The 21,128-nt window shown below is 48.2% G+C and overlaps 1 protein-coding gene and 1 non-coding gene across 2 annotated transcripts; both read right to left on the reverse strand.

Annotated features, from left to right (window-relative positions):
• Positions 1-273: 273 nt before the first annotated feature.
• LOC124015038 (cyclin-dependent kinase 12-like) lies at positions 274-19,055 on the reverse strand. The gene is made up of 14 exons (XM_046329903.1): positions 16,994-19,055; positions 13,280-13,987; positions 12,493-12,672; positions 12,124-12,263; positions 11,581-11,751; positions 11,295-11,484; positions 7,585-7,641; positions 6,700-6,801; positions 6,312-6,389; positions 5,399-5,515; positions 5,137-5,268; positions 4,678-4,901; positions 4,039-4,482; positions 274-2,201 (listed from the first exon to the last, which is right to left on the reverse strand). Exons 1-14 carry the CDS (start codon positions 18,250-18,252, stop codon positions 1,777-1,779), a joined length of 4,227 nt encoding a protein of 1,408 aa, XP_046185859.1. The 5' UTR covers positions 18,253-19,055; the 3' UTR covers positions 274-1,776.
• On the reverse strand, positions 12,778-12,914 carry LOC124016572. Its single transcript, XR_006835383.1, has one exon. It is a non-coding gene; the product is annotated as a small nucleolar RNA SNORA5 (small nucleolar RNA).
• Positions 19,056-21,128: the final 2,073 nt, after the last annotated feature.

Consider the following 21,128-nt stretch of genomic DNA (forward strand, 5'->3'; position numbering starts at 1 on the left):
ACACTGGTGTGAGACAAGAACTCCAATGCTGCTGGGCTCCCATATGTATCAAGAATGGTATACCACCCAAAGGACATCCACCCAACTTGACAACTGTGAGAAGCATTGGAGTCTACATGGGCCAGCATCCCTGTCAAATGCTTTCGACGCCAGGTGGAGTCCATGCCCCAAAAAATTGTGCCGGTTCTGAGGGCAAAATGGCTACAATTCAATATTAGGAAAGTGTTCCTAGTGTTTGGTATACTCTGTGTACATGATAAGAGAATAAATCACATTACTTAAAACTTTCTGGTCGCATGATTTCCTTTAATAAATTGAACCGAGAAAACACATATTACAAAATATCATCTTTTACAGTCACATGGTCACATGAAACCCAAAGCCAGATCTCTTCCCAATTTCTCCCTTCCCAAAACAAAACAAAGGAAACACAACCATGGACCATCGTTTTAACATGTAACTTTGTCTTTAAAGTAGAAAATAATCACACAAAACGTATTTGCTGCACAGAGTTAGGCAGGGAGGCAAGAGATAACACAAGGCTATCAGAGATCATCAGGGAAAGCTTTGGAGAGAGGTGTGTGTGTAGGTCTATAGGTGTCCAGTCACTATGGGGTTGGGTGACCGGCTTGCTAGCTGTGAACAGAGGGTCAATGAAAGACTAGTGAGTATAGTAGAGCAGTTAATGACACAGTGTCAGAGTTGGTGTTTTCTGCCAGTGTGTAGCAGAGGAAGTATGAGGGTTAAGAGAGGCACACGAATCTGTTATTAGAGAGCGCGAGCGATCGAGAATGAACATGTTCATTTCTACATGGGAATGCTAACTGAGGCTGACATACATAGATTGAGCGAGAGAAACAACAAGAGGAGATAGGACTGAGACCCAAATACCTTATTTTACAGTACCTTTGACCAAGGACACACAAGGTATGCTAATTTATTTTGAGCCATGCCTTCTCTTGTTAATGTGCCTTCCCAGAACAGAAGAAACAACTCAACTCTTCCGTGTGGGCAAAGATCATTCGGGGGTTGCTAAGGACACAAAGGAGGCACGAGGTTGAAAGTCAGGAGCCAGCTAGCATGATGAGACTGAGTAGTTAACTCGCTCGCAGTCCCAGTGTTTCACATCTGTACCCCTAGTTAACCACCTCTACATTTCAGACTTGTTCTTTGTTCCACCGGTGTCATACATAGCAGACACCAACCCCCACCCATTCAACTGCAGATGAAGAGGAGTGAGGACACCAGACTCCAAAACCCACTGATAGCCTCATCGTTAGAGGGCACTGCAGTAGACATAACAATCATTTGAGTTGCAAAGTAAACAAAAGGAAATCACAGCTGATCACATTCCATGTGAGGAACCAACTTCTTCAGCAAGTCACGAGGTCCAGGAGGAGGGGCAGTGTTAGTGATCGAAGGGTGTGGAACTTTGTCCCACCCCCAGGTCTATAACCCTCACCAAGGCCCAACCCCAGTCTGTCTAGAGTGGGACTTAGTTTGTCCTTTAGCCAAACCAACACTGGCCATCTTCACAATAACATCCTCCAAATATCCAGACCCAAAGACCTGCTCTTTTCTCCAGACTAACAGTCTCACAGCCATCTACCTCACATCTTCCAATATACACAACCTGCTCAGGTGAGCTGCTCTTCTGTTCCCACCTAGAGAGACTGGTGTATAGTATCATCATTATCAGTAGAGTAGGAGTCCCTGGCTCCTGTCCCTGTAGGTCGGCCCACTCTACCCAATGTCTCTAAACAGGCCCACCCAGGATCAGCGAGCTGTCCTGTGGGCAAAGCGGAGGTCCTGGTCCTTGGGGAACTGTGCTGGGATAGCAGAGGCAGTGGGTTCCATGCCAGTAGGAGGCTCTCTAGCAGGGGATGGTTTAGGGGAGTCAGTCATCCAGGCAGGGGGTGGCTGTCCCCGGACAGGGGTGCCTACAGCGGGGGAGTGGTCCCTGCTGCGCTGGGGGGCCCCAGCCTCTGGGTCCTGTTGGGAGATGAGCTGCAGCAGGGCGGCTGCCACCGCTGGACTGTTGTCCTGGCCGGGCCCGGGCAGGGGTTCAGAGCTGGGCTGCTGCTGGCCAGGAGGGAGGAGGGCTGAGGGTGGAGGGCCAGGCGGAGAGGGGGGACGTCGCTCGGAGGATGGAGGGACCTGATTTGTTCCAATCTGCTGCTTCCGCTTGGTGACTGCACAGTCTGAGGGGGGAGTCAGAGAAAACAAGACAGTCAATCGGATATTTACAAGAAGCACAAAAGCAGACGCAGTTACAGTGAGATCTCACCTGGACATTTGTGCAATATACACTACAGACACATTTTTATTCAATTCCCTTTAGTGAAATGTCCCAGGTAAGTGTTTGTGAGTGGGGTCTAGACAACGTACAGCTGTATCTCCCACGGTGGCCAGCAGAGGGAGATCATGTACCATTCCTACCTCACCATTCAGTCAACAATGTCGTCTCAGTTGGATAAATGTTTTCAATAGGCTACTGTAGAATTGGATGAGTAAAATGTGTAGCTGTCAAGGGTTGATAATGCTACTAAATACCACAATTGTGATTATGATAAGTGTTCATTCTCAAAACTAGTCTGGAATTGTGCCACCTACATAATTCCTCCCCTCTCGGTTCATGGTATGTCATAAAAAATCCTTACGTAGGTGTTTAAAGTGTACCAACATTTTTTTTAAATGTTGACAGACAAGTCAGAATGTTGAGAGATGATGGAATATCAAAAGACCTCACGGTGACCTAAATAATCAACATAACATTTATTCACACACACGTATGTGAACAACAAAAGAAAGACGCAGGACATGGGGGGGGGGGGGGTTTACAACAATAATAATTGACTGGACCAATATAGCGCTTTTCGAGACACCCAAAGCACTTAACATAGTAGAGGGGAATGCTCACCTTAGGGTTTGTTCAACCCTGACAGACACTCAGTTATATTTCAACAACAATACGAGCATGGGTTATTATGGATAGGGAGGGGTCAAACCTGAAATTTGGGGAAGGGGAGAGGTGCATAAAGCTGAGACAGAGAGAGATGCCTTCTCAGTCTGCTGCCATGGCTACCGGGAAACACTGCTGCTACAATTGTTTCCTAGGCAACAGGGTTGTTGCTTTAAGTGACAACAGTAGGGTGACTACGGATACAGACTACAGAGGAGAACGCTTTACTAGCGTTGGATGATTCCGAGGACTAATGTAAAAGACAACATACAAACATAAAATTTAAAATGTGTGATTTTAAATAAAAGTTAAATGAAGGACATGCAGGTGAAGTCTAAGGTTCAAAACATTTATTTTTGCTTGATAATTTATTAGACTTTCTTCATAAAAATGTGGACATTACAGACTGGTTTTGAATCAATATATTTTTATGGAAGGAAGAACAATCCAAGAAACCTGCTTTAACAACTGGAGAAATGAGAGACAAAGAGGGAAAAGAAAAGGGGCAGGAGTGAAAGGGTGAAGGGGAGAGTGCAGTGGGAACCATTGTCTTTCTAACGCTGTAAAACTACAAACCTTCTCTTAGTTTACATTCACACCATTGACAAAAGTCCTTGTGCCCAAAGCCCAGTCCATGTGACCTGGGCCGTCCGAAGCCACTCTGGTCAGACATCTTGAGGACTTGCCAACTTCATGTATGGTATGCTTCCACCTATGTGTGACTGAGTGGGTGAAAGTAGCCTTTGGAAGTAGGAGGCGGGTGAGACAGACAAAAGGTGGGTGGGGGTGAAACTGTTGGTGAGAGGAGGTGGGAGAGGTGGTGGGTCTAGACAACATAAAACTTCCTAAAAAAATATTTAAAGTAACCGTGTAATCTTTCTTTCGATTTGCCATTTAGTTAAGATCTTTCATCTCATCAGCTCGTTTATAAAGTAATTTACAACGGCTTTAAGGTAAGCGGGGAAATACTTGGATGACAAGATCCGCACCATGACAAGATCGTCCACCAGTCTCCTGTGAGATCCCCTGACCCAGTGCTCTCTGCTCCTCCCCCTAGAGACTGAACCCAGACTTGCCCTTGCGGTCAGCAGTGGAGGCTGACGAACCGCGAGTCACCGCCTCCTCTGATTGGACACCATTGCTCTCGTCGCCTTGCTCCGCCCCCTCGGCCTGCGGCTTGATGAGCTGGCCCAATAGGAGGGCCAGCAGGTTGGTCTGGTCATCCTGGCTGAGGGGCGGCTCGCTGTGGTGCGGGGAGGGCTCCTGAGGCTCTGGGGGAGGTTCAGGGGGCTGGGGCCTAGCCGGACCCTGGTCCTCTGAGGCCCCCCGGTGGTGGGAGGCCTCGGTCAGGGCAGACAGGGACTGGCTAAGGGTCTCTAGCTGCTGCTGGCTCTCTGGGTTGGAGGAGACGTTGAGGAGCTGGGCCATCTGAGGCAGACTGAGGTCTGTCTGTCTCTGCAGCAGGTTCAACAGTACAGCCAGCTCTGTCTGGTTCAGCTGCTCCGCCGCAGCGCCCAGGCCTGATAGGAGAGAGACAATGGTCACACATACTGTAGACAGCAGCCTGCTGAGAGCGTATGGAGACAACATGTGTTCACATTATAGACTTACAACAACCTTTGTCTACCTGTGCAGCCACTATCTAACCAAGGAGACATTTGGATAAGGGTATGTTCTTCTATAGTAGCAAACTGTGACTACTGTTTCTGCCTGACCTGCTAGCTCATTGGCAGAGATGGCTGAGGGTGGTGGTCTTCCCGGCGGAGGGGGCGGGGCTCCAGCTGGGCTGGCTTGGGGCCGGCTGTTCTCTCCACTGGAAGCCCCCGAGGGGTCCTTACGGGGCACTTTGGGCACAGGCACATCCTCGGGCAGCCCGCTCTGACGCTGGCGCCTCCGTTTCTTACTCCACAGCTCGTGGCAGTCCTGCCAGTGAGGGAGACTGGAGAGAGAGGGAGAGAGTATGATAAAGAGGCAAAAACAGGGTGATGAAAGTATGAGGGAGAAAAACAGAAAGAAAGGCTGAAGATAAGTGTATGGTATATAAAGCGAAGAGGGGTGTTGGGTGTGACAGAAAGAAATCAATAATGGTTTGGGAGTATGGTGGTGGATAGTTTGAGGTTTTTCTCTAGATGTAATGGGCCCAGGAACGGACAGTGCAAAGACTAGGTCCTCACTTGGGCGGGGACATCTTGCTGGGCTCCACGTTACACAGGAAGTCACTATTGAGGGCCTGTTCGGCCGTGCAGCGCCGCGCAGGGTCAAGGGTCAGCATGCGGTCCAGCAGGTCCAGGGCCTGAGCAGGCAGACTGACAGAGAGAGAGATGAGAGCGTGCGAGTCAAACAAATAGCATCAACAACTGATGTACTGCCACAACTATCAGATTGATGAAAGGACTAGAAAATCCCATGGTGTGTATGCATGTCATGTTTACGTACAAGGCAAACTCCTCGCGTAGCCGTCGGCGGTACTGTTTCTTGGGCTTCATGGTGTTGAAGTAGGGCAGCTTGATGACGTCAGGCCAGGCAGCGGGACACGGGCTCCCACACAGACGACTGAGACAGAGAGGGAGAGAGTTAGAGCTGTGGTAAACATGGACTGTATCCCAGATGGCAGCCTATTCCCTATATAGTGCAATGCTGTTGACCGAGGCCCTTAGAGCTCTGGTCAAAAGTAGTCCACTATATAGCAGGGGTATTCAACTACTATTTGAGAGGGTCCAGTCCCACAAATTTCCTAGGCGGCAAAGGCCCAGATGGGCAGCCATTTATCAGCGTAGTAACAAACCCCAACATCAAAACCCATACAACCCAAAATGGCTCACACGCCTCTTGTTGGCGAGGAGAACATACTTTTTATAAGCTAAATTCCTGCAATTCTACACATTTTGCCATGTCTTATGTGTGTTCATATAATACTCGCGTGACTCAATAAAATCTAAAATGGGGGACCAATGTGGGTCGAGGCCCCCGGGCACATCATTTGGCCATGATTAACTACAAGATTTAGGTAGCTGGGTCAACTTACCTCTCTAGTTGACATCAACTGAACATTTATGACGAGTTAAAAACAGCTCTTTAAGATCGGTCAGTGAATGACATTGAAGAGGAAACCTGCCCATGCCCTTCCAAATTTAGAAGTCACACTCAACAGCAGTAGGTTGAAAGCCCGACTGAGTTCCAAAAAACAAAAGAAAGTCAGGACCCGCGGTCCGTATTGACCCCATTCTGGGTCTGGACTGCGGTCTGCCTGTTGAGTATGGCGGCTATATAAGAAATAGGTTGCCATGTCAGACAGGATTTTAACGTGGCAGTGCAGTCTTCCAGGCAGCAGGGGGCAACAGCAGCATACCTGATCAACTCTAACTGCAGCAGCTCCTGATTGGCCTGGAAGATGGGCTTCTTGGTGAACAGTTCTCCCAGAATACACCTGTGCACAAACATTCAATGGACAATGTTGATAACTCACATAAAAATAAAGGATTTACCAATCTTGAGTTAGGATTTGTTAAGAGTGGTAATACTTTGCCAGTTTTTAGGTTCAGAGCTCCGACTACTTCAGTCAAAATGATATATCAGTTTTATAGTGACACCATGTGGAAAAACAAGGTAAGTGCAATCTGTTTTCCTACGTAGAGCATGTTTGATTGGGGAATGTGTGTGAATGAAATGTGTCCAGGTACATGGCAGTGTGTGGATGAGTCACGCTGAGCTGTGTGTGTGTGTGTCTGTGTACTAACCCGCAGCTCCAGACGTCGATGGCCGGAGAGTACCTCTCCTCTCCCAGGAGGAGCTCAGGGGGACGGTACCATAGCGTGATTACTTTATTAGTGTAGGGTCGACTGGAGAGAGCAGGGAAGGGAACATTCAGATAGAACACGCAGATACAGTACCAGTACCTCTACTTTGCCCTCCAGTGTCCAAACACCCACAATGCATCACTCAACAATGGGCTGATGGAGGGAGAACCTCTTTATACAGGACACAGCACCACCAAGTGGGGAATCATTGGAATAGATGGGTGTTTTCATTCAGACTGCCTTTTCTCAATTGGATTTGCTCAACTCCAGCATCCTCTCTCCTCCGTCTTCTCTCACTTTCTTTTGAAGAAGGTCAAAGGTAATCGAGGAGAGGTGAGGGAGCGTGGATGAAAATGTGCTTGTATGAAATGAGACGACTCCACTCACAGATCATGAGGCAAATTAGGTTTACATTGGTGGATCCCAAAATAAATGTGTAAAGTGATCAACTAAACGAAGTAGCATATTGTTTGTGTGCATGCTTTTCTCCTCCAACAAAAACAAAAGCGGATTCAAAGGGGGTGTGGCAGGTATCAAAACCTCCGTGAAGGACTCTGGTAGGATACACATATGACTATCCTCATGAAAGGTGGCTATCAAGGAGGGAAGGACACTGTTCCGGTCGCCTACTAACAAATTGAAATTTCCCGTGTCACAGAGGTCGTCGGACAGAGGGTGGAGGACGGGGCTTTTTACCCAAATGAGAAAAGGCCAGTGTGAGGGTCACAGTTTAAAAAGGTATGAACCAGGGACAGGAAGGACCTCTGACTTTATGATGATGTCACCGTTGCGCCGACGCAACTTGAAAAAATCCAAGTCTCTCACCTTTCCTCCGAGTTGTAGAGGCGGGCCAAACCAAAGTCAGCCAGTTTGATCTGACCACTGCGCGAGGAGAGAGATAAAAGAAGTTAGAGACAGAGAATCAAACTCAATAACAACTTATTGCATTTCTACAGCTGTTAACTTACACAACCCTAACTACAGAAGTGAATAATTCAATCACAACAGCGAGGCAGAGGAAAGGGCATTTGAATTCTCATGGTAGAACGTTGCACATTGAAAGAAGCACCAATCAAAAAGGGAAAAACCCAACCCTACTATAGCTACAACAATCATTTCAAACAACTCCCTCGTGTTCACGACTAAAACCACACAAACTGCTACCGTTGCCATTACCATAACATTCTAGGTTCGTGGGTCCATTGTTTATACCAGGGACCGGCAAAGCTATTCTTTTCCCTCCTTGGGGAACTGCTTACATTAAAAGGTAGACTCAGCGAGGTGACGTAGCTGTTCCACGACAACTAAGAGCGTTGAAGCACGAGGCTGAACTCGGCCGCTGTTTTGGTCCCATAGACACCACGTTGTAGCAGCGTGAGGCGCAGAGATACTCTGTGTGACGGGGAAGTCTTGCGTCACGCTCATCTCACGGTGCTGCCCGTCTTCTCGTTGAGTCTACCTTTAAAACTAGCACTGTGGAAGTGTATCTAGCACTGTGGAAGTGTATCATTTCAAATGGACAGTGAACCATCTCAGCGACCAGCCAGCAACATCTCACGGACCGGCCCATGGACCAGGGGTGAGATGTTGCTGGACCAGGGGTGGAAAAAAACACTGTTCCTTCCCTCCTTCTGAACCTATTAGTGTTGTCACGACACCAACATTTAACTAATGATACTATACGAGAGGGGAAATCAGTGGCCTAGCATCCCGTTTGCCCCGTCTCCCGGACGCTTGTTCCCGTTTCCTAAATGTTCTGCGCACGTGCTACGCAAAGAACCGGTCACTGAAATGCACACTTCTACTCAATACAACACATTGCATTTAACTGCATAGAATGGCTGATTTGCTCATATTTGCAAAGGCCCTACCTGTGATTTGGCTGGAGGAATGGGGGGACATGCATAATGATCTGCATGTCATTGTAGCAGTGAGGGGAAAGCGCTGCATGACACATTTACTCTTCAGTTAACACAGACACTGTCCCTCACACACACCGTCTCCCTCTCTCACAAACACACACACACACACCCACTGCTCCCAACTTTTAAAACGTTAGGCACCAAACAGAATTTAAGGAGCCCCAGAAAGAGACATTTGATAGTTTAGGCTTACAATAGGCCTACCTCTATGAATCTAGCTTTGAAGCACATCTCGAGTAGCAGCCCCTTCTCCGTTCTTCCTGTGCCAATCAAATTAGCCTAAAGCTACTGTCAAGTTACCAGATTGTTAGCTAGCTAGGTAACATGACTGAACAAAGTTAAAGACCCCGGATTCGTGTTAAAAAACTACCCGCGACATGGTTTGTGAAATTATATCAAATGCGCACGAATCCCGCTAGAAAGACAAAACGTTATCTCCGGTAATATTGCTCAGATGTTTTGTTGTTGTTGCAGTTTAGACCAGAGACAAGCCGTTTTCTTTGCTGCAAAGCTTGCAATGCCTGTCGTGACGCGGTGCTCCATTTCCCCCCTCTGACCCTCAGAGGCTGTATGACAGTGAACTCGCAAAGTCTACTCTGACTGGCCTGTGTTCTTGGTTAGAACAGGCGACGAAATGATACAATGTATCAACATTGCTTGAACTGAGCGCTGCTCCAATGTAACACACGTACAAATCTAACAGAAGCCATCGGGGTCTGCATCCACGCTCGCATTCACGGCTAAATTATATTTGAAAAAATAATGGAGGAATAGATGAGCATGAAGAGGGGATGGAGAGAGAAGTAGGTAGGGGATGCTGAGAGAAGCAGGTGAGTGAGGGCTGGTAGGGGAATCTGAGAGAAGCAGGTGATTGAGGGCTGGTAGGGGAAGCTGAGAGAAGCAGGTGAGTGAGGGCTGGTAGGGGATTCTGAGAGAAGCAGGTGAGTGAGGGCTGGCAGGAGACGCTGAGAGAAGCAGGTGAGTGAGGGCTGACAGGAGACGCTGAGAGAAGCAGGTGAGTGAGGGCTGACAGGAGACGCTGAGAGAAGCAGGTGAGTGAGGGCTGACAGGAGACGCTGAGAGAAGCAGGTGAGTGAGGACTGGTAGGGGATGCTGAGAGAAGCAGGTGAGTGAGGGCTGGTAGGGGATGCTGAGAGAAGCAGGTGAGTGAGGGCTGGTAGGGGATGCTGAGAGAAGCAGGTGAGTGAGGGCTGGTAGGGGATGCTGAGAGAAGCAGGTGAGTGAGGGCTGGTAGGGGATGCTGAGAGAAGCAGGTGAGTGAGGGCTGGTAGGGGATGCTGAGAGAAGCAGGTGAGTGAGGGCTGGTAGGGGATGCTGAGAGAAGCAGGTGAGAGGGGCTGGTAGGGGATGCTGAGAGAAGCAGGTGAGTGAGGGCTGGTAGGGGATGATGAGAGAAGCAGGTGAGTGAGGGCTGGTAGGGGATGCTGAGAGAAGCAGGGAGAGGGCTGGTAGGGGATGCTGAGAGAAGCAGGTGAGAGAGGGCTGGTAGGGGATGCTGAGAGAAGCAGGTGAGTGAGGGCTGGTAGGGGATGCTGAGAGAAGCAGGTGAGAGAGGGCTGGTAGGGGATGCTGAGAGAAGCAGGTGAGAGAGGGCTGGTAGGGGATGCTGAGAGAAGCAGGTGAGAGAGGGCTGGTAGGGGATGCTGAGAGAAGCAGGTGAGTGAGGGCTGGTAGGGGATGCTGAGAGAAGCAGGTGAGTGAGGGCTGGTAGGGGATGCTGAGAGAAGCAGGTGAGAGAGGGCTGGTAGGGGATGCTGAGAGAAGCAGGTGAGAGAGGGCTGGTAGGGGATGCTGAGAGAAGCAGGTGAGTGAGGGCTGGTAGGGGATGCTGAGAGAAGCAGGTGAGTGAGGGCTGGTAGGGGATGCTGAGAGAAACAGGTGAGTGAGGGCTGGTAGGGGATGCTGAGAGAAGCAGGTGAGAGAGGGCTGGTAGGGGATGCTGAGAGAAGCAGGTGAGTGAGGGCTGGTAGGGGACGCTGAGAGAAGCAGGTGAGTGAGGGCTGGTAGGGGACGCTGAGAGAAGCAGGTGAGAGAGGGCTGGTAGGGGATGCTGAGAGAAGCAGGTGAGAGAGGGCTGGTAGGGGATGCTGAGAGAAGCAGGTGAGAGAGGGCTGGTAGGGGATGCTGAGAGAAGCAGGTGAGAGAGGGCTGGTAGGGGATGCTGAGAGAAGCAGGTGAGAGAGGGCTGGTAGGGGATGCTGAGAGAAGCAGGTGAGAGAGGGCTGGTAGGGGATGCTGAGAGAAGCAGGTGAGTGAGGGCTGGTAGGGGATGCTGAGAGAAGCAGGTGAGAGAGGGCTGGTAGGGGATGCAGCTGGCTGATTATAGCCGCCATACGTGATAAGCGCACGAAAGTGAAGTGGACATTATTGGACCTGTGCATACAAGAGACTACTGGCTGGTGCTTCAATTCAACCGACTTTATAAACCAAACTGACTTTATAAACATTTTCTAACAAGCAGTGGGTTCTTTAGATTGGTAGGGCTGAAAGATTCCGTAGTCTCATAGGAACGGTACTACGGTATGTTAAAATGTTGGGATCATAAGTGCCATGACGTTTTGGTACCGTGATATTACCATGCTACACTAGTACCTGTTGTTGAGCAGTATGTTGGAGCACTTGATGTCTCTGTGCAGGAAGTTCTTCTTGTGGCAGTAGTCCAGCCCCTCCATCAGCTGTCTCATGAAGCTCCTCACGTGTTCCTGGGAGAACTGACACAGCCCCGACTCCAGCAGACCCATCAGGTCATGATCCATGTACTCAAACACCAGGTAGAAGGCACCTGACGGGACAGGCAGGGGTAAGGAGGAACCGCATACACACGCATACAGGCACAGACATACACCAAGCACAACCCCCCCCCCCCCCACACACACACCTTTGTCCTTCTTGAAGTCGAGTGCGTCCTGTTTGTCTGTGACGATCTCCTTCATGTTGACCACGCTGCGGTGGTTGAGCTGGCGGAGGATCTTGATCTCTCGGATGGCCGTGATGGGGAAGCCCTCCTTCTCATTGTCCAGACGCACCTTCTTCAGAGCCACCAGCTCACCTGGAGGGCAGGGTAGAACAACATGAACATTACGTCACTGTCCAATGTAGGAGGGTGGATGAAAATGTCCGTTTAACGGTAGCAACTCTGTCGACTGTCCTGATCAGAAGATGAATAAACGAGCTAAATAAAAAAAAACACATTTGTCCGATGTACACGGACGCCCAACGGAAATGTGTCTTCTGCTTAATTTCAAACTCCTCTGAAAGACACGCATAGAGAGGCTGGAGCAAAGGGGACATGGGGAGACGAGATCAGTCACACCCCCCCGTGGCATACACACATACTGCAGGCGTGGGGATCCTTTGAGCCTCTCTCAAGAACAACGAAAACACAGGTATGCCAGTGAAAGGGCAACACAGGGGCTCTCACCGGTGTCTTTGTCCTTGGCCTTGTACACCTGGCCGTAGGTGCCCTCCCCGATAATGCCGATGATGTCAAACTTGTCCACGCAGCGTTTGCCCCAGTCGCTCTGTGTCTGTTTGCGTTCGCCATAGCGTGGACAGCAAAACCTAGACAGGAGAGCCGAGGAGACTTGCTATTAGGAAATGTTTTACCTCACGGAATAAGCCCTTGATGATAACTTTGTACTATATTATGCTTATTTTTTCCCCTTTCTATTGAAAGGAAATAGGCTGCGGTGGGAGAGGAGGGCTGTGGAAAAGAGGAGTGTAGAGAGGTGGTTTGAGGTGATTGATGAGGAGGAGAAGGGTAGGTTAGGTTGAGCAGATAGGAACTCACTTTGGTCTCTTCTTGAGAGTGGACTGGGGCGGAGGTGGGGCTCTGTAGACGGGGGACTGAGGGGGAGAGGGGTCTCCTCCGGCCAGCGTGGGGGGCAGCGGGAGGTCGATTAGGGACGGCCGATTCCGCACCTCTTTCTCCTTCCTGGAAGACCTCTGAGGAGGAGTGGACTTCTTCGGACTGATGGAGGGAGAGAGAGAAAAAGAGAGCGCGAGAGATTGAAGGTAGAGAAGGAAGGAGAGAAAAATAACATTTCATTTCATGAGTTTGGATTTTCTTTTCCTTATATGTCTGTGGCACAAATGTATCCCCAACTACCATGACAAAGGGATGTGGGGCCCATGAACTACAGTTTCACCTCAGCAGGTATTTTGGCCAAAGCAGTCCACTGTAGAGGAAGCTCTGAATTTGACAAGGCTGCAAGGAGTTAGTAATGATTTTGAAGTCCCACGTAGGCCTGTTTTGACTACTTGACATAGTCACGGTCTGATGGCAGCTAAACCATCGCCTACAGAGCATTCAGGTAATCTGTTCAGAATTCCAGTACTGTACTGCAGGCAGGTGTGTGTTTCAGAGAGACTGACTGTTGGGGGAAACCTGAGCCTACAGTAAAGGCCTAATGACTGTTCTGTTGATGACTACACGTTTGCCAAGCAACAGGACTGGGGAGAGGATAGTTGTGTGTGTGTGTGTGTGTGTGTGTGTGTGTGTGTGTGTGTGTGTGTGTGTGTGTGTGTGTGTGTGTGTGTGTGTGTGTGTGTGTGTGTGTGTACGTTTCATGGCTTACCTGTCCTGGCAGTCTCCCACTAGCATGGGTGGTAAAGGCAGGGGGGGCAGAGTGGAGGTCTTGTGGATGGGTGTCAGGCGGGCAGGGCTGCGTGTGGGCATGGGGGCAGGAGATTTGGACTGGGGGGACGACAATGAGGAGGAGGAGGAGGAGAGGGCTGTGGAGGGTGCGAGGCTGGTCTCAGTCTGGCCCTGGGGTGTAGGTGGCTGAAGTTGTGTGACAGGGGTGGAGGGCAGAGGAGGTGGAGGTAGTGGGGTCGTCTGACCGGGGGGCAGAGGGGGAGCAGGAGATGAGAAGGGTGAAGATGCAGAGCCGTGTTCTTCCCCAACAAGAGTGTCCCGGGGCTGGGGTGCACTGGGTGGAGGCTGGAGGTCCGCGGCTTGGACAGTCTCTCTCTCAGGTACTCTCTCAGGCTCGGCTTTAGGGGGGCGTGAGGTGGACCCCTTGGTCTTGCGTGAGGAAGGTGGAGGGGAGGGGGGGCGAGCTGCAGCCACCGCAGCCTGGCGCTCCTTCTTCCTCCGGCTAAGCTCCGCCCCCAGGCTGGAGTTGAGTGGCAGGCGGGAGGAGGGTGGGGAGCGGCTGGTGGGCCGGCTGCTGTGAGACCCGCCTCCCCCGGCAGAGGACGAATGCTTCTTGTTGCGAGAGCGAGAGGAGGAGCGACGGGAAGAGGAGAAAGGAGGTGAGCGACTCCGGGAGCGAACTGAGCGCCTGGAGAGAGAGGGAAGATGTTAGGAAAACAATAATTCCTTGTTGGCTGCAAGTTCTCTCTCTCTCTCTCTCTAAGTTGGGAGTGAGCAGCAAGAGAGAGGAACTCGAAGGGAGGCCATTTGACATTACTGGGGCATTGTGCACTGGTGTATTAAGGTGTTAATAAAAACAACAAATGGCACGTCATTGCAGATGATAACTACCAAACGTGTGTTATGTTTATATAATGAGATAAGACCATGCGGCAAGCTCACTCCACAGCTAGCTTGGCATTTCACCAATTGTGCTATGGAATTGGATCCTTTTCTATAACAACTGGTTCGTAAGTGGTCAACTGGCGGTCACGTGTGTTGGCGAGGCAGGACCCTGATTCAAGCTCAGTTAAAGGCAAGTTCAGGGAGGTAGTGCTATTTGTTAAGATAAAATGAGTTATGTGTAAATGTGGTCAGTGTGCGGTGTCTCCTTCCATATAAGCTACACTTCCCATTCCCTTAGTCAGCATACAAACATACAATTAGGTCAGTCAGGGGAACAACCTTTGCTTTAGTCTGAACTTAAAGTAGCCAATGTGTGTACAAACGTCCTCCGGAAGTCTGTCTTGTGAGTTAACCTCAACATTCCTCTGGCATTAGGCCAAATTCAGACACCTCATCACCATACATACTTTTGATAACCATCAAAGTAACCCTTATTCAAATGTGGGAAACGTAAGTATGAAAAGTACGAAGATTCTGAACATACTTAAAGGGATACTTTGGGATTTTGGCAGAGTGAGATAAACTCATCAATACCATTTTTATCTTTGTGTCCAGTATGAAGGAAGTTCGAGGTATTTAGCAATTCATCTAGCCTTAGTTGGCAACTTCCTTCAAACTGCATGCAGACATAAAAATGGTATCCACAAGTTCATCTGACTCTTGGGAAGTAGATTTTTATTTGAGATTTTACTAGGCAAATCAGTTAAGAACAAATTCTTATTTAAAATGACGGCCTCATAAAGGGCATTTGGAAGAAGATGGCACTGACTAAAATAATTAAGTATCCCTTTAACTGCGGAGACAACATTCAGATTCAATCTTTTTGTTTGAAGGTTAGGAAAACAAATTAACTAGTCCCTGAGCATGAAGACTTATAAAAGTCTACAAAGTAAATCTAAAATATGATTATTATAAGTTAATAACTGGGACATTGAAGTTAATTAGCTAGACTAAACAAATAGCCTACAGTTAGATACAGGCTCGACTGGCACCCGAGGGATGCAGCAGTCTAAGGTACTGCATCTCAGTGCTAGAGGCGTCACTACAGACCCTGGTTCGATTCCAGGCTGTATCACAACCGGCCGTGATTGGGAGTCCCGTAGTGCGGTGCACAATTGGCGCAGTGTCGTCCGGGTTAAGGTTTGGCCAAGGTAGGCAGTCATTGTAAATAAGAATTTGTTCTTAACTGACTTGCCTAGTTAAATAAATGTTAAATAAAAATGAAATAAAAAGACTACACCAACATGATTCACCAGCAGCATCTTTCAACAGAGTCTACTGACAGCAGAGGACCTTTTAACGATCACTATGGAGGGCCTAGTTTTATCGTACAGCTATGCCCCCTCCCACCAACAGAAGCTCAAGGTCCACTCTCTGACGCAACACAAAATCAAAATGGCTGAATGTCAACAGCCTAACCCAAGGCTCTCTAACCCTGTCCCTAGAGAGGTACCATCACCCCGCTGTCTGGCTAGTGTAGTCTATCCCCCAATTTATGCCCTCTCCTGTTCCAAAGACCACCACAGCTCCTCATAGGGTTTCCCTAGACTGGAGCACAGGCCTTGCCTGTGTCTGTCTGAGCCCAATCTGATGCCTCACCTGACTTCCATAGGTTTCCCTTCCCCCTCTACACCACATGGCAAGAGGCAACAACTCCCTGGCAGAAACAGCCCTGCATGTCACACAGACACATCTGAACATAGAATCAATGTCTCTTCCCTGAACATAGTTTTAAATAGCCTATACAGGACACTGCAACCTGGCCTAGCCATTCCCATTCCAACACCCTGAGGCTAGGAGCACAGGAGAGGAAGCTGCAGGTACTGTCAGTTACCCATGGCTCAACCTCAGCTGTCTAAAGCGCTGTCTCGACCACTTACGATTTAAAAAGGTGCAATATGCAGACATCTCTCCGCCATTTCCTGTTTGCTAAAATTCTAATAGTTCTCCTAATTTCAGTTTGTGACTAAACAAGCAATGCATCATTGTCCCAACTAAACTTGCTGTGAAATATTGTCTATAACCCAAAATATTGTATTTTCAACTGTTTGAAGCCGGTGTACAAAACCTAAAGTAAAAGACGCAAAAACGAAACTTAACAGGAAGCATAGAAATAGCACACACAGAACGTATCTACTGCCTCTTAAACTTACTTTCAATGAGAATGGCAGATCTATAACTCACATTTCTATGTAAATTTGGTCAGGTCGCCCCCAAAAAATACATATTGCTGCTTTATCAAACACACAGTACAAGCACCTCCTTAGCACACAGACAAAAGAGGGTAGAAAAACAGTAGAAACAGAGTGGCCTGGCCCTGTTCCAGTATGACCAATGAGAACATCAACAGTAAAAACAACGGTTCATTACCACGTTTGGGGCCTTACTGGGTCTCTGTAAAAAGGCATCTTGTGCATTTGTGAGAATCAATGTGTTAGACAGCACTGGTGAATATGCCTCTGTGTGTGGAGGTGCATGCCATGCATACAGTGAGTGAATAACCGACTGAGATTGGGTGGCTAGTAGTAGTCCATAGCTACATGTTAGTATTAGGCTGTATCTCAAATGACACCATATTCCCTTTGTAGTCCACTACTTTTGACCAGAGTCTCATGGGGCCTGGTCAAAAGTAGTGCTGTATAAAGGGAATAGAGTGCGATTTGGTATGAATTACGCAACTAGCATAAATGTGAATGTGTATACGAGGCAAACTGAATGGAAGGTGCCGGGGCCTGGCTAGAATACTCACCGGGACACAGGGCTAGCGCTGGAGGACCTGCGGTTACCATAGGGACTGATGGAGCGTCTCCTTGAGTAGGGGCTGTCGTCTCGCTCATAGCTGGAAGACCTCTGCCTGCTGGCGTAGGGGCTGTCCGACCTCTGCCTACTCCGCCTGGACATCTCCCTGTAGGGGCTGGGGCTCTGTGGGGCCGGTCTGCGTCTCTGGTGGTGGTAGCTGTCCACCTCCTGGCTGTAACTACCGACCATGGGGCTTCCATTACCCCCTCTCCTTGGGGGGCTGGGGGACTGTGCAGGGGCTGTTACCTTCCGACGAGGGCTCCCCCTGCTCGAGGAAGGCTGCCCCTTGCCCTTTGGGCTGGACTTGTGGCTCTTTGAGGACTTGCGTTGGCTCCTCTCTGTCCGGACCTTCTGAGAGGCAGAGGTGCTCTGGCTGGCGGTTGCATCCCCCCGACCCTCAAGCCCTTCTCTCTTCTGTGGCTTATCCTTACGAGACTTCCCGGAGCGGCCACCCTCCTTGCTGCGAGATGACGAGGAGGAGGATGTGGTGCTTCCCACACTGGCCGCCGTTTGGGCCTGGGAGGAAGGGGGCAACTCTCCACGCTTTGGCCCCAAGTCAGCCTCCAGCTGACCCTGACGACGTGACCCGGAGGACAGGGATGCTACAGAGGACAGGGAGGCCACCTTCTCCTTGACTTTCCCAGAGCTCCCTCTCTCACGGTCTTTGCTGCTTTTTTTCTTGGTACTCTGACCCCCTTCCCCAGAGTCTCTAACTTTGTTGGGATCCTTCGACTTTTTGCGCGAGTGTCGGTGCTTGTGTTCCCGACCATCTCTACCAACAGCCCTGCCCCCATCCCCTTTACTATAATCTGGGACAGGTTCTAACCGATCCCCAGACACTCTCTCAGCAGGCGGGTCCGAAAAAGTATCCGAATCGGAACTTATGTCGTCATATTCTACCAGCGGCTTCACGGCGCTAACGGAAGGAGGCGCTGTGGAGGCGAGCGCAGAAAAACCAGGGCCCTGAGCCACCTCGGACTCACGTCCATGTTTGGCTGATTTATGCCGTTTGCGCTTGGAAGAAGATGGCACTGACGACTTTGACTGGGGGTTACCGTCCTTGCTCGTCATGTTGCCCGCAGAGGTATGAGGCAGGACCAGGGGCTGGTGTAGCCCACTGTTGCCGCTCGTTGTTTGGGGTGGCAGGGCAACGCTACTGTTGGATTCCGGTTTCCTCTTGGTCCCATGGTGTCTATCCGACCCAGGCATTCCTCACGTCAGCGGCGGAACCTCTCCCGAGCGTGGGCCTCTGTAGCCGAGATAATACATTAACGGGAGAGTAGTACTCCGAAATCCGGTAAAATTAGATCCAGTGTTCTAAGCAAGCCGACAAATAGAAATGAGTCTGCCCAGGTTTAGTCCTCAAGCATTATCCAAGTCGTTCGACAGCATGGTTTGTCAAATCAGAAAAATAAAGGTTGCTAGTGCCAAAAAAAACGCCACTAAAATGAAGGCCTGTGCATTCAGCTAGTTAGAGAAACTGGCTGAAAGGCCCAAACAATAAATCGGAGCATTGTGCGCTCTTCTCCGTTTCTATTTGGCTAGCTAGCTCTGTGTAGCTAGCATGCTGTTTGGTAAAAAACGAAAGAAAAAAATAAGTCCCCTTTCTTTTAGATTCCCTTGTCCGGTGCCAAGCTTAGTTTGGGTTTTATTGTTCCTTAGATTTACGGTTTTGGAGTTCAATAAACAAACAGTTAGCCGTCATTAACAGCCGATGTTGTTTCTCGAACAAAATGAAAACTTGACCCGGTTGGTACTGTTTACATGGTCCCTTTTAATATAATTTTATCTCTTGTTAATTTGATATTTATCAGAAATTATAGTATTTTCATGTGCAGTAATTGTTCCAGTTTGTTTTTAATGGCTCTGGGAATCAACCAGGCCTATCTTTAGGGCGATGATAGTGGATTTAATAACATCCACAGCCCTGTCAAGAGACGACAACCGCCATTGTGGCTCCTGTTATAAATTCTGCAACTGCGCTCTTATATCGTTATCGCCCTATGACTAGTACCGGAAGTCTCGACTGCTGTCATTCTACATGGTAGCTCAGCAACAGCCTATCCCAAAGCGTTATCCAGGGAGCTGCACCGCCAACCGCCCTTGGTGAGACGTAATTTTTCACCTGTAGAGGGCCTATTAAATATAACTTTCTTTCAATGAAAGTCAACATTATTGTTTTCCAACTAAATTAGCTAGCTTGTAAATCATTTAATCAATTTCAGAAGTTTTATAACAAAATACGGAACACAAAAACGATACGGGTAGAATAATGTGTCAAAATTGTATTAAGAAATTAAACAGAAAGTGGCCATAGCCCTGTGCAGCCATCCAACAGCTAGCTATGATGTGTAAATACCAGATTACTGAGACCCCGTTGTCGCAAAACATAGCAAACTGACACTAACCGATTTTAAACAAATGTATGTTTTTTATCACTCAGTGGTGTCACCTAAAAAAAACACAACACTCAGTGGTGTCACACCAACAACTACAGAAATGGTAACCAGAGACCAACTGTTGCTTCCATGAGGTATCAGCACATTCAGTAATTATTTAATTTTGCTCCATAATAAATCAGTGCAGTGCTCAACATGAGACAGTTTCTAGTAGTAACGCCAATGTTAAATACATACTAACTTATTTATTTCAACACTAATGTTATCGTAGACCGGTCTCCACCATCAGAGACTTGTGTTATGAAAAAGTATCCATAATTGTATGTTGAAACATATAGAAAATGATCTAACCGATACCTCCATTTCCAACCTGGACTCAAGGGTAGACGTAACATAGTCAACAAAGTCCGGGACACTCAACTTAGTATGATATGTTACATTTAGTATGGTATGTATTAATTTGCGGATGTCCATCATCCATTTCTATATGTTACGAATTTGAAATACGTATGATATGTTACTATTTCCAATTTGTTGTGGCTAACGTTAGCTACTTGGCTAATGTTATCTAGGTGGCTACGTTAGCTAGGCTAGGGATTAACATTAAGTTTATGATTTAGGTTAAAGGTTTAGGGGAAGGGTTAGCTAACATGGTAAGTAGTTTCAGAGTAGTAAAAAAATATTTATCCGTTATTTAACTAGACAAGTCAGTTAAGAACAAATTATTATCTACAATGACAGCCTGGGAACAGTGGGTTAACTGCCTTGTTCAGGAGCAGAATAACATATTTTTACCTTGTCAGCTCAGGGATTTGATATAGCAACCTTTCGGTTACTGGCCCAACGCTCTAACCACTATGCTACCTGCCATCCCAAAAGTAGTTGCAAGGTTGCTAATTAGCTAAAATGCTAAAGTTGTGCGTAATGAGATTCGAACACACAACCTTTGGGTTTTAGACCTTTGCATTAGCTAACATGCTAAGTAGCTAAAAAAGTAGTAAGTAGTAGCTAAAGTTGTCTGTGATGAGATTTGAACACACAATCTTTGGGTTCTATACCTTTGCATTAGCTAATAAAACTAATCTTTGCATTGGCTAACATGCTAAGTAGTTGCAAAGTAGCAAGTAGTTATAAAGTTGTCTGTGATGAGATTTGAACACACAGCCTTTGGGTTGCTAGGTGTTCTTGCCATATCCACACCGACTGACCAACCAACCAACCAACCACCCACTCTCCTTTAGTTTTAACCTTCTGTAACTATACCAAACGGATTTTAGTTTACTATGTTACGCCTAGTCTATGAGACCAGCCTGCCATTTCTCGACCAACTACGCTTGTCCATTGCTGTGTTCAAACCAACTTGGAACTCGAAACATATGAAGGCAAATCATGACGTTTGGTTTCTTCAGGTTGGAAAGTCAGAGCTCTAGAAAGAGGCCCGAATTCCCGAGTTGGATGATTGACCAAATCGATTTTTTCCAGTCAGACCTAGTTTTTTTTCGGACTTCCCAGTTGTTTTGAACGCACTAGTCGGAAGTCGGAGATTTCCGAGTTCCCAGTTGGTTTGAACGCGACACATGTCCCGGCTATATGACGTTAGCAGCTGGACGTATGTGCATGCGACGTTGGAAATTTTTGCCAAAGTATATTTCCTCCGTTATAAAGACATTATGTGTAATCATGTTT

Source organism: Oncorhynchus gorbuscha, linkage group LG26 (assembly GCF_021184085.1).
Source record: "Oncorhynchus gorbuscha isolate QuinsamMale2020 ecotype Even-year linkage group LG26, OgorEven_v1.0, whole genome shotgun sequence".
In the NCBI taxonomy this organism is placed as follows: Eukaryota; Metazoa; Chordata; class Actinopteri; order Salmoniformes; family Salmonidae; genus Oncorhynchus; species Oncorhynchus gorbuscha.

Excerpts from the sequence above, each read along its gene's own strand:
- LOC124015038 (XM_046329903.1), bottom strand. The coding sequence starts at position 18,252 with ATGCCTGGGTCGGATAGACACCATGGGACCAAGAGGAAACCGGAATCC. Across the intron at positions 13,988-16,993 it reads AGCGCTAGCCCTGTGTCCCG|GCGCTCAGTTCGCTCCCGGA; the intron begins GTGAGTATTCTA and ends CTCTCTCTCCAG. Across the intron at positions 6,390-6,699 it reads ATCGACGTCTGGAGCTGCGG|GTGTATTCTGGGAGAACTGT; the intron begins GTTAGTACACAG and ends GTTTGTGCACAG.